The sequence below is a fragment of the Panthera tigris genome, chromosome B1, assembly GCF_018350195.1.
Source record: "Panthera tigris isolate Pti1 chromosome B1, P.tigris_Pti1_mat1.1, whole genome shotgun sequence".
Taxonomy (NCBI): Eukaryota; Metazoa; Chordata; class Mammalia; order Carnivora; family Felidae; genus Panthera; species Panthera tigris.
Window position 1 is genome coordinate 132,440,395 of NC_056663.1, and position 13,648 is coordinate 132,454,042.

The 13,648-nt window shown below is 39.8% G+C and overlaps 1 protein-coding gene across 2 annotated transcripts in view; it reads left to right on the forward strand.

The window, feature by feature from the left end:
- Positions 1-13,648, forward strand: part of SPARCL1 (SPARC like 1) — a 49,860-nt gene that overhangs the window by 7,054 nt on the left and 29,158 nt on the right. The window contains exon 2 of one of the 2 annotated variants that reach the window (XM_007074704.3): positions 8,674-8,728. The exons of the other annotated variant lie outside the window; for it this stretch is intronic. Within the exon in view, the coding sequence (XP_007074766.2) occupies positions 8,695-8,728 (34 nt within the window). The 5' untranslated portion in view covers positions 8,674-8,694. The remainder of the gene's footprint in view (positions 1-8,673; positions 8,729-13,648) is intronic. 2 annotated transcript variants of the gene reach the window in all.

Here is a 13,648-nt window from a genome sequence, read left to right on the forward strand (position 1 = left end):
TCCTAGAAACTGAAATGCAACCAATTACAGATAAGAACTCAAAACGAATCAGAGTACCCAAAATATATTCTGGTAAGTTTGTGTAAGTTCACTCTTAAATCTAGATGGAGGACGATATTCTCGGGAATGCCAGACTTTAGGTGCCCTTCCTTTCTCTGGGAGATAGAAATTGCAGGACATCAAAAGATAGACCAGTGTCAGAGGGTTCCTTTTAGAAATGTTCCACGCCAAATGCAGTGTCCAAGCAATATTTACCTATCGCATGCACTGCTTTCCACCCTCAATCTAAAGGACCAAACACTGGTCCTAGAGGCCAGAGAGGTCTTCGCTCCATCATATGGGGTTGGATGATACACACATGGCCTACTTTGCCTGTGCCTTTCATTAATCCCTTCAAGCTTAGCTGGGCTACCTTCCCAGCTAGAGGAAAGGATAACCAGGCCCTTTTCCTTGTTTTTCCAGGGAGGGAGCTTGTAGACCTGCTGAGAAATCTAATTACAACCTCCTTTCATGGTAAAATCCAATTACAACCTCTCCCATGGTGAAAGCCAATCCTTTTGATACAAAAGGAAGCCAAATAAAGGGGCTTCAAGCAGCGGATATGACTGTGTTCTGCTTTCTCTTAGGCAACTATGCAGAAAGGTTGCAGTGACCTTCACTTGCTTGAGTAGGAACAGTGGCCATAATCTATTACTACTCCCATTCTCATAAGAAGGAAAAATATTTTCATATCTGATGCTGGAGTTTCTGGGGATTTTCTCAAGCATCCATTAGTTGACCAAAGCAAATTTTGAGCCTCTCTCCAGACACATATTTTTGATTCAGTGATGGGGTTTTGGAGTGATGAGAGTTCAGAGCCAATGGCCAAGAAAGAATTCTTGAGACATCTTTGATACAAAAAGGTGATTTTATTAAAGCACAGGGACAGGACCCATGGGCAGAAAGAGCTGCACTGGGGTTGTGAGGAGTGACTGGTTATATACTGTGGAGTTGTGAGAGGTAAAGGCAAAAGGGAGGCCTCCAGAGGGACTTTAATATGCTAAAGAGAACTCCTAAGATACCTGAGGCCTTGCTATTGTCGAGCTGAGGTTGTTGTCCCTCTAGCAAAGCATTATCATTAAGACGGTAGGGGGTTCCTGGAGAAATGTTATACTCTGTATTTGCCTCAAGTATTTGTCAATGAGCTGCAGGTTATGAGGAAATTTCATTTTACCTGCCATTTCCTTCTTGTTTTTGCTCCCTGAGTCACTCTAGAGGGGAGGGTGATATTAAGGGCTCCAGGAAACTGAGTCTATAGGTTTCTGGAAGTTAAGCTATTGATAAGATTGCCTTTTTCTTATAATTCACTAAGATATTTGTAAACTGATAGAGACTCCTGTCCTGCATGATTGTGACCTCTATCAGGTAACCATTGGTATTCTTTTCCTTTCCTTTGTCTCTGGGCAGCCAGGAGTGCCTGAAGAATGTAGCATACATGCCACCCTGCGGGGGGGAGGGGGTTGGAATTGGTGCTAGCTTGTGCTTTGCCCTCTGCCTACCTTATGGTCCCTCATCATCAGCAAGATGACTTTTTTTTTATTGAATTTGGAATATGTTAAATGAACAACAAAAAAAAGTAGTGAATTATTTAATATCCTCCTATAATCTGTTCCTGACATCTTTGACCTCCTATGCCACCCTGTCAGCCACCTGTTCACTTGAGGATAATGAGAAACTGCAGCGCTGTTTACAGAAGTGTCACCCAAATTCCTGAAACCTGAATGAGATAAACAGAGACAGTTCTCAAAATAGTCATTTGTGAAAATACTATTTTACAAGTACCTGGCATAAGTCTATAATTGCTGAAACAATAAAATTTAACCACATTCGAATATCTATCAATCTACACAATCACTATAGCCACAGAATATGTATAAAATCCAGGTTTTCAGCTTATCCAAAAACATGGGCAATTTAGAAGGAGCATCCAGTTATCTAATAGGTTTTTAATCAGATATGTATGGAGTAGTGGGTTTTTTTAACAGGATAAAGTTCACCCTAGGTTCAGATAAAGTGCTACACCCATAAAGTTAATATAAGTACATAAAGAAGTATAAAATCCACCATTTAAAGATTCTCAAATACCTCCGAAAGCAAAACATTTTTACTATACTTGATTCAACCTCAGTTACCTAATCATCTATATTCATTCTCTCTCTCTCTCTCTCTCTCTCTCTCTCTCTCTTTCTCTCTCTCTCTACATATATATATACATATATGTATATATGTGTATATATATATGTATGTATATATATATATATACATACATACATATATATGTATTTGTAGGTCAGTGAAAACCTCTAACTGGTTTTAAGACACATGTTTATTCAGATCTTCATGCTCTCTTAGCCCACTGGATCATTTTTAACTCTCAAGCCATTAGTTCAGAGGGTTTTCTCAACCTTTCATTGAGGACCAAACAACTTTGAGCTAACTCTAAATCAATGCATCATTCTGATGGAATTCAGAAGAATCAAAACACAAATGCTGAACCCCAAGTGTCTTCTTTCCCTCTCTTTTTCTTTCTTGATCCCCAATTTTACCACATAATAGTAGCCTTCAAGGACCTCACAGTGGAGTGCAGGTTAAGCTCTTTCCAGGAAAACTTTTCAGTAATTTCCTAACATATAGGTAAAGGAACATACTACAGGCTTTTGTTTTAAACTGAGAAAGCTTTTGGTTTAAATCTTGGTACTCCCAGTGATCTTGCATTTTAGTAGCTTCTTAGATAGGTATGGGGGCAGGGAAGGAGTACAGCATTAGCTCACTGATAAAATCAACTGATTGATGTCCCCTTGTAATCTGAAAACAATTTAAAGTGATTGATTTCAAAAGCAAATGTTTTCTTATAATTTGAAAAATACTCTGGGTAGAAACATACAAGGTTACTATAGTCTGAGTTCTGGATATGATTGACTTCTTTTCTTTCCCACAAGGTAACGGACAAAAATCTAGCCTATGTTTACTATACGTTTGGTTCTTTGTTTTATTTTTCTCAAATCCTCTGTGTTTGGATGGTGGCCACAGTAAAGTTTGAGGTTATAGTCATGGCTGGAGGTGGCTGACTGACCTCACACTTCCCAGCATAATGATAATAGGCTAATAGCTCTAAAGATCTGTAGCCTAGTTATTGAATGTGGTATGTACATTTTTAGTGTCATGAAACCAAAAATAGTCATTGTCCAAAAAGAATTAACAACAGATTCCCTTGTACAGTATTATTCATCCAAAATGCAACTTTGTTTCAATTTGGCTAATTAGACTACTCTTGATTAGGCAAATTTCTACATGTTCCAGAACTAACCACCCAAAAACAATGGTTTTAGAACAGTGTTTAAAATGTTTAGTCAGACTGAACTAATGAGTTGGATTTCCTTTGGCATAGAAAAGACTGCATAATGGAGGGGAAAAGAGCAGAGGGACTAACTTACTTTCTAAGGTTTCAGATTAATCCTGGTGTCAACATTCTAGAGATTGCATGACAAGAAAAATGGGAGAGGACTATAAAGTGAAAAAAACCATAGGTACTCCCAGACCTAGTTGTCCATATTTGTTTCTAAAACTCTTTGAGTCACCCTTCAAAATTTGTGATTTTATCAGCAAAATCATCTTTATCGAGTGCTGATCACATTTGAATACCTTGTAGCTTTGGGTTCTCTCCAAAGATGAGGACTGCTATGCTACATTTAAAAAGAAAAACATGGCGATTCCTGGGTGATTCAGTTGGTTAAGTGTCCACACTGGGCATGAAGCTGACTGGATTGAAGCCTACTGGACATGAAGCTTACTTCAAAAATTAACAATAATAAACATAAAGAAAAAGAAAAATGTGCCCCAGCTAAGGCAATGTAGAGGAGGAAAAAGCTTTTCCTCACCCTCTTATATTCAGTATTTGGGGTCTGCAAATTAAACTGACAAAAGACAGATTAACAGGAGAAAAAAGTTCATTCATATGCACACAGAAGCCAACAAAAGTAGCTGGCTCCTTAAGCAGGTCAAGTTTAAGGTTTATATAGATAGCTAACTTCAAAGGGGAAAGGAAGGAGTAGGGGAAGAAGCAGCATCTGTGAGAAGGACAAAAGATTTTTTTAGCAAAGACAAGGGTTTTTAAACAAACTGGAGATAAGAAACTTTGTGAAAATGTTTGTTTATACAAGTATAAGTGGCCACAAAACTCTCCTGGAGAGGAATTTGTGGTAGGTTTACTCTTGGTCTCTCTCCTGGGAGTACAATCTGCCCTCAAGAGGGAATTCATGGCAATGTCTCATTTCTCAGAAGTTTCTGCTTTTGGTCACATAAAGGAAGCTCCAAGAAGGTTTCTTTCTGCATCTGTTTAATCTCAAATGCCCTTAGCATCGAATAATCTTCATACCAACAAAAGTTCCAAGTGGATCCCCACAGCAACTGTTGGACAGACTTGAAACAGGGCAGCACTGGGGAGCAGGAGGCAGCTTTGTTGGCAAAGGATCTGAAAATATCCAAACCCATGAATCCTAAATTTTGAATCAAGTGTTGTGTGGTCAAGGTTTCAGGAAGGAAATGACAGATCCAGGCCAAAAAAATTGAATTTGGGGACTTGAGAAAATGTATAATGGGATTATTTATCAAGGTGTGGGCAGGGTATAGAGAACCTGAAGGGGTTCTAAGAACAGACTGATAAGAACTAAATTTGTTCATACCATGGGAGGGAGCATTTTCCGAACCCAGACAGAAAATGCTGCATGGAGAGGATCACTGAGAGGTGAGAGGAGCTATGACCTTCAGGAGAGTGACATAGTCACAGAGAGGGCACTGAGAAAATGTATACCTTGATTTTGCTCTCCTCCGCCCAAATTTCTCCTGCAGTGCACTCCACTGGCTGTACCCAACAGAAACCATCAGGCAAGAGAACCTGATGATGCAATTCACAGGCCCTGGGATAGCTCAGGGTGGAGAAGAGTGGAGAGTGGATATGGTGTGCATCTGGAGGAACAAATGGAAGGTTTCTAGATTCTGGGGGGAAAGAATCTTTTCCCAGTGTGGGAGAGGTAGAAAACAGCTGTAGACCAGCTGTGTCCTCTCCTTGCTTAAATGAATCTTTTGGAGCTTCCTCTCTGAAGGCCTAAATATGCTTTGGTTTTTCACCCTATTTTCAAAGAATTCCTCAAATCTCAACCATAAAATTCATGAGGGTTATTGTATCTGCTTCTTTCAGAGAAGGCAGGTAATGAATAACATTGCACCACTGGGGCAAGCAATTGTTCTCCCTGTTTAATGTGTTGGCCCTCACCAAAGCACATGAGAAGCTTCAACCATGTGCTGAATCCTGGAGGGACTTCTACTTGGAGTGAGTGCTTTCATTAGTGGTTCACACAAGAACTACTCATCAAAGCCCACCATTGTTCCCCAGCAGATCCCAACACCATGAGAATGAGGCTACTTGGAACTGCTCTTAGGTATGATTTACTGTTTTTCTTAATCCTGGAAGAGAACTACCCCAGTGAATAGTTCTTGGTACATTCACAAAGCTGAAAGCACTTGAAATTCCTCTCCCAACTAGCAGAGCTTAACAACCAACTTACTCTATTAACAAAAGGGAGACATTTTCCATTGAATCCAAAGAGGTTTTATATTATGCTGGTAGAGTTTAACTAATAAGGGAAATTCAAATAAGAATAGTCAGAGCAGAAAGTTAAGAACCTGGCATTCAGGGGAAAATAATTCCAGGGACGTAGGGAATAAAATAAACTGGGGGGAGGGGGGACGGGTAGAGAAAAGAACTAAAGGCAGAAAAAGAATAGGAATAATATGTCTGATCACATCATGGGCTAGGCTTCAAAAGGTGAATTGTCATGCCATTAACAACATGAAGCAAACCATTCGGATATTATTAAGTCTGCAATATGACAAATGCCCCAAGCCTTCAGGTAAGTCATACTCAGGAATAGATTCAGAATTTGTGAACCAAAAGTTTGCTGTATGTGTGGGGACTTCTTTTTCCAAATAGAAAAATCAAAATTAAGTGTAGGACTTTGTAAGGAGCCCATTCAAGTGAGGAGCTCTAAAGCTTAAGCTTCTTAGCTTCGTAGTATATCCACCTCTGGCCACACTCAAGTATCTATTACCCCAAATGATATACAAAAAGATGAGGGCAGGAAAAAAATAAGTATGAGAAAACCCTGCATGCACAGAGAAAGAAGAAATAAAAAGACATTTATCATAATATTATCTGAGCAAAGAAAAATAAATATGGCCAAAATAATTTCTCCCGCTACACCATTCTCAATCAGCTCCAAAAGCAAAGCATTTTTACTATACTTGATTCAGCTTCAGTTATATATATCATCTATATGATATGATAGGAACCAGAGGAATCATAGCCTGAGATTTACTAAAGTCAGAAGACTTGACCTTGGGGTGCCTGGGTGCAGTCAGTTAAGCACCCAGCTCTTGATTTCAGCTCAAGCCCCATGTTGGTCTCCATGCTGGGCAAGGAGCCTGCTTAAGATTCTCTCTCCCTCTGCCCCTTCCCTGCACACTCTCTCTGTCTCTCAAAAAATAAAAAAGACTTGACCTTGTTTATAGGTCAGTAAAAACCTGTAACTGATTTCAAGATACCATGTTTACAGTGGCATCAAGTCAGTGGAGTGTGTGACTCTTGATCTTGGGGTTGTGAGTTTGAGCCCCACATGTGAGTGTAGAGATTACCTAAAAATAAAATCTTAAAAAAAAAAAAAGACACCATGTTTGCTCAGATCTTCATGCTCTCTTAGCCTGTTGGAATCATTTTTAACATAGGCAACAGTGGAAACTTTCAGAAGGGCTGGCAAATGCCTGAGGAAAAGAAAAGAGCACGGCCTCCATGGCTCCATCCTATACGGAGTTATGAAATGAGACCCAGTGAGATTAGTGAGTGATGAGTGGTACAATCAGATGAGGAGATCTGAGAGGAATGATGAAGAGGTGTGGAAACATGGCTGTTGCACAGCCTTGCCTAAGATAAGCCTGTGGGATCCTCTAGATAATAATTAAAGTAATCTTTCAATTACACATTATAGAAGAGGGAGAATGTACTCATTTCTCCTGAGCTGGAGAGAGAGAGAAATCTTTGAGAATGTCCCTGAAAAATAATTCCATCTTCCATGACTCCTCATCCATGACTGGTCACAGTGGTCCAGAGTTCAGGAAGCTCTCACTGAATAAGCCTTCCTTGAGGTAGAGGTGAGGCAATAGGTAGGAATACATGGATGATTCATAGATGAAATGTTTAGTGTAGTACCTGGCATATAGTAAAATCTCAAAAAATAAAAGCTAGTATGTTACTTATTATATATAATAGTCAATGATAAAGATCTACTTTTTCTTTTTTTTTAATGTTTATTTTTGAGAGAGAGTGAGCAGGGGATGGATGGGCAGAGAGAGGGGGGACGCAGAATCTGAAGTAGGCTCCAGGCTCTGAGTTATTAGCACAGAGCATGATGGCGGGGCTCAAACTCATGAACCTCGAGATCATGGCCTGAGTTGAAGTTGGATGCTTAATCAACTGAGCCACCCAGGTGCCCCAAAGCCTACTTTTTCAATAAAACTATATTTGGGTGAAGATAAGTGATGCTACTACTAATGACTATACCTGAGTGCTATTTCACTCAAAATATTTAATATTCCGATTGTGTATTGCTGCTTGCACACTTAGTGACTTAAAACAATAACCATTTCATAATGTCTCAAGCTTGTGTGGGTGTGGAGTTTGGGCAGGTCACTCAGAGGTACTGAAATAGCAAATGAGCTACTCTGGAGGGTCCAAGGTGGCTGTGCTCACATATGCTATGCCTTTGCAAAGACAGATGGAAAGCTGTAATCTGCAGGCACCACTGAACAGTGTCTTCGGTGGATTGAGTTTCCTACAAAGAAGATCAGGCCTCCCAAAACAAATATCCCAGAGATCTAGGTCAAAATGCCAAAGCTTCTTATGAGCCAAACTCCAGAGTCCTCAAACATCACTTCTGCCTCAATCATATGGTCAAGTAACTAAAGTCAGTCCAGATTTAAGAGGAAGAGAATTAGATTCCACCTCTTTACAGGAGGAACAGCAAAGAATTTACAGTCATCTTCACTGTACTGTAATGTTTATGTGTATTAAATAAGAAATGGTAGAAATGGTCTTAAAACAGCTACCCATGTAAGCTGTTGACATTCATGGATGTTTGGTTCTTAATGGGGAGACCTGTTTCTGCCGTGCTAAATATTTCATCTGGCTGTTTGTTTCCATGCTGCATGGGCTGGCCAGTAGAAGAACTTCAGGCATATGAAATGTCAAATCCTACATTTCCCCAGAAAGGCCATTCCTATAAAATGCAGTCTAGCTATCATCTTTTAAAATTCCAAATGAGGTTCTCCTGAAAGTTTGGTAATGAGACATTCTGCTCCTAACAGAGGAAAAAGGCTCGCCTCAAAGTTCCTTATCACCTCTCATCTCTAACCTCATCAGACCCATGAAAAGAAACAGTGGTACAAAGGAAAGAAAGAAAACACTTAAGAACTCTAAAGGGATGAGTTAAAGTCTCAGTGAAGCATTAATTATTGGAGTTATTAAGCCATTTTTCCCTCATGAATGTTGTAAAGAAATGATACCCTTCATTTCATTTTTTACAGGTGAAATCATCAAATGACTATATGGTCACATTGTGTCTCAAAACAACCCTAGAAGGTAAATAGGAAAGGTACTATAATTTTTCCTACTTTGTAGATGAAGAAACCAGTGACTTGACAAAAAGTCTCTTGGTGGGGCGCCTGGGTGGCTCAGTCATTTAAGCATCCAACTTCAGCTCAGGTCATGATCTCACAGTCCGTGAGTTTGAGCTCCACATCAAGCTCTGTGCTGACAGCTCAGAGCCTGGAGCCTGCTTTGGATTCTGTGTCTCCCTCTCTCTCTGCCCCTCCCCTGCTCATGCTCTGTCTCTCTGTATCTCAAAAATAAATAAAAACATTAAAAAAAATAAAAATAAAGTCTCTTGGCTGGCAGATGCAGTTCAGGTCTGGAACTTAGATTCCAATTCTATATCAGTGTTCTTTCAGCCATGCCAATGTCTCTGGATAGACTCATTCAGTTGGGCTAAATAACGATCTAATTTCACATCAACACTCCATATTTAAGTCTTCAAGACTAATAACTTTGTATTCAAAAATTTGTCTCATTTCTTCATTTTTCACCAAGAGTTTTATTTGTTTTTTCTACAAAAAGGACATTCTGCATTTTGTAGACAGTGCACACCAAATTTGAGTGCCTCAAAATATGTGACTTCTTACTTATCCAAGATTAAATGGTATTCATCATACTTAGCAAGGACATCATGAATTTCATTTTCAAAGTACGTTGCAAGCATCAGCTAATTAAGCCTCCCTGTAGTCTTCAGTGTGACAGTTATTTTCAAAATATCTCTCATTTTCCAGGAAAGTTCTCTATTCTGTCTTATTTATACAAATCAGCACATTTGTTCAGTTCTTAAAATAAGCTAAAGGCTGTGAAATTATTTTGATCAGTGTGTGGCAAATACAATTAGCTCAGTGAGACAAAAATGCCCAGTGACTGGTCTGAAGGACAACATAGGACACAGCACAAGAACTCGAGGCCTTCTACATTCTGGATACTAGATTGTTCCACGAGGTCCAGTCTTTAGAAGATAACACTGTTATCTGCTTTGTAAGTGAAAATTTGAAGGGTGCCTGGGTAGCTCAGTCTGTTGAGTGCTGTTGATCTCAGGTAGTGAGTTCAAGCCCCACATTGGGCTCCACACTGGATGTGAAGCCTACTTTAAAACAAAACAAAACAAAACAAAAAATTGAAAATTCAGGGTGATTTCCCACTTTGGTCATTCTAAATGACACAGCTATATTCTGTCTTCGTATTTTGTTTTTTACTTCAGGATGGAAATAAACATGAGACCCTTAAAAAATAGTTCCATCCTGGACACAGCCAATAATCAGGGATCACATAGGAGATGTTGAGTTGATGGTCAAAAAACCTGCACAGTTGGCTGACATAGGTCATGTGACAAACTCTATACTCGCTCCAAGTCTTATTACGTCTTCCCACAGCTATGCCAAGATTTTCAGCACTGTGGTAGCCTCCTATGGGCTAAAGCCAATGTGAAAATACCTCTTACCTGGAAGACATTAGTTCAGGAATATCCTTTTCTCCTAAGTATGGATTAGAAGCATGTAGAAAACTAGAATTTAAATATGTGTTATATAGGACAGGTTTGTTTTTGTTTTTAATGAGTGAACTAAACATAAACATGTTTGGAACTAGGTCTCCTGGGCAGTTTGAGATCACCAAGGAGAAGAAGACAGGGAACAATGGAGGGAAAAAGCAAAGGAACACTGAAGATTCATTTCCTTTATGTCATACTTAATAGAAGACATAAATGACTATAATAATATTGATGAGATGCACAAGGCAGGGCAATGGAAATAATAATTACTTACATGTGTCTGTTACTTCAGAGTTTGCAAACAGCTTCTCCACCTCAATGATTCCCATTTTTTTAAGTTTGTTTGTTTGTTTGTTTATTGAGAGAGAGAGAGAGAGAGAGAGAGAGAGAGAATTTCAAGCAGACTTTGTGCTGTCCGACACGGAGCTTGAACTCATGAACCGTGGCATTGTGACCTGAGCCAAAATCAAGAGTCAGATGCTTAACCGACTGAGCCACCCAGGTGCCCCTCAATGGCTCTCTTTGACATTGCAGGGAATTGTTATTTTCATTCTATACATGAAGTTTGGAGAGATTAAGTAATTTGCTCAAAAGTAGTATTTAGTACTTGGCAGAGCCAGGGCGCAATGCCCAAATCTCTGATTTCTTGTCTGCAGCCTGTTCTGCAGCCATGTGAGAATCTTGAATTCAGAGTCCAAAGCAGTGCATTCTAATTGTTCACCTCTTTTTTCTTTTGAAGTTTTATTTAAATTCTAGTTAGTTAACATATATGGTAAAATTGGTGTCAGGTGTAGAATTTAGTGATTAATCACTTACATACAACACCCCAGTGCTCATATGTGCCCCCCTTAGTACCCATCACCCATTTAGCCCAGTCCCTACCCACCTCCCCCCATCAACCCTCAGGTTGTTCTGTATAATTAAGAGTCTCTTGTGGTTTGCTTCCTTCTATTTTGCCCCCTTACCCATGTTCATGTTACTTAAATTCCACGTAAATGAAATCATATGGTGTTTCTCTTTCTCCGACTTATTTTGCTTAGCATGATAAACTCTAGCTCCATCCGTGTCATTGCAAATGTCCTTGCTCACCTCTTAAAGCCTTGCATTTAGCAAAGTAATCAGATTCTTTAAGCCTTCTGTTTATTTATAGTTAAATGTTGTCTACTTCCTTTCTTCATTGGATCAAATGAAGAGAGTATAAAGAAAGTACTTTATCACCGTGAAATGTTATATAAATGTAAAAAAGGTATAGCTAAGTCCAACTTCATGAATTCCTGGGGCCTTGCCTCAATATATCCTTATAGTTAAGCCTTCCTCCCTTCTGTCTGAAAGAACAAAGAATCCCTCTTCTCTTCAAAATTAAACCTTCCACCTGTGCTTTAATATTAGACCAGCAAATATTTATCAAAGGCTTCCTGAGATTCTGTCATCTCACTTCATCATTGTACAGATGAAGAACTGAGACTCAAAAAAGCTAAATTTTTTTAATGTGTTATTTATTTTTCGAGAGAGAACACATGCACATGTGCGCGCAAGCAGGAGAGGGGCAAAAAGAGAGGGGGGACAGAGGATCCAAAGTGGGCTCTGCACTGACAGGCTGACAGCAGCAAGCCCGATGTGGGGCTTGAAATCATGACCTGAGCTGAAGTTGGATGCTCAACTGACCGAGCCACCCAGGCGCCCAAAACTAAATAATTTAACCAAGATTATGCAAATTAAGTAGTGAGCCCAGAAGGCCTGTGTCAGAGCCTGTGTCTTTAATCACTGTGCAATATTGTCTTCACAGTGACTTGGGCAGCTTCTCTGTTTTCTCCATTTCAGTTATCAATTAATGTGTAATAATCCAACCCAAAACTAAATGACTTAAAACAATCCCCTTATTTGTACATGATTCTGCAATCTGAACTGGGCTTACCCTGGTGGTTCTTCTGGTGATTTTTGTCTGGAGTCATTCACATGTCTCCAGCAAGCTGGGAGCTCAGCTGGGGCCAAACCATCCCAGATAGTCTGTCATTTCCCAGGGTTCTATGTGGCCACTTATCATGCAGTGGTCCAAACTAGTCTCTAGCCCAAACTGTCTTACAGCATGGTAAATGACTTTCATAGAAAGACAAATCCCAATATGCAAGTACTTACTAAACCTCTGCTGGCATCATGTTTGCTAATGTTCCATTGGCTGAAACAAGTCACAAGACCAAGGCCAAAGTCACAGGGCATGAAGCCCAGAAGTTGTGGTTCACTGGGGTTCTCATTGTTTAGCAAATCTCCTTTCTCCCTTTTTCTTCTCATTCGTTACTTACGCTTTCCCCTCAGCATAGAAAATGCTTTAATGACCACATTTAAATACAAATAAAAATTTCCTGTGACCACATGTCCCCCCCTTAGCTACCATCTTACCTTCCTTTCACAGCCAACCATCTTAAATAAGTAATCTACATTCATTGTCTTCATCACATCACTGTCTATACATGCTCCGGTCACTGCAGACTGGCCTATACCAACACTATTGCACCAAACTTACTCTCCCTCCACTCTCCAATAACTTCTGTATTCGCAAAGGCAATGGATAATTCACTGTCCTTGTTTACTTTGACCTCTCTATGACATTTAACACTTTCTTTTTCTTATGTGACTCTCCTTTCCCTCATCCTTTGTATCTTTACCTTTTCTCATCCTCTAATGTTACCTAATGGTCTTTACTCACCAGGGTTGTGGCTCCTGCCCTCTGCTCTACTCACTGTATGGTTTCTGATAGTAATAGCATCCAAAACTCTACTTTAGCCCCAAGCTCTATGCTTACCTCCACACCTATTTATCCAAGTATGTCTCTACTCAAATGCAATGAGTCTGAAACTAATTCATCATCTTTCTTCTAAAACCAGATCCTCCTCCTCCCCAGGGCACCTGGGTGGCTCAGTCAGTTAAGCCTCTGACTTCAGCTCAGGTCATGATCTCCCAGTCTGTACGTTCAAGCCCCATGTTGGGCTCTGTGCTGACAGCTCAGAGCCTGAAGCCTTCTTTGGATTCTGTGTCTCCCTCTCTCTCTGCCCCTCCCCTACTCATGCTCACTCTCTCTCTTTGCTCTCTCTCTCTCTCTCTCTCTCAAAAATAAATAAACATTAAAAAGTTAAAAAACAAAAATAAAACCAGATCCTTCTCTTATAATCCCTTATCTTGGTGATAAATTTACCCACCTGCCCAAATTATAAATGTGATAACCCAAGACTTTTCCTTCTCTTCTTCCCACAGTGTCGAATTGGTCATTAATGCTTATCTGTTCTGCCTTTAAATAGTTCTCAGAAGTCTCCAGTGGTAAATGTTTAATAACCAGCTTTGGGCAGGATGGGGTGGGGATAGAGAGGCTGTTGGGTGGCGTTTGATGATTTTCATGTTATAATCGTCCCACCATGGCTGTT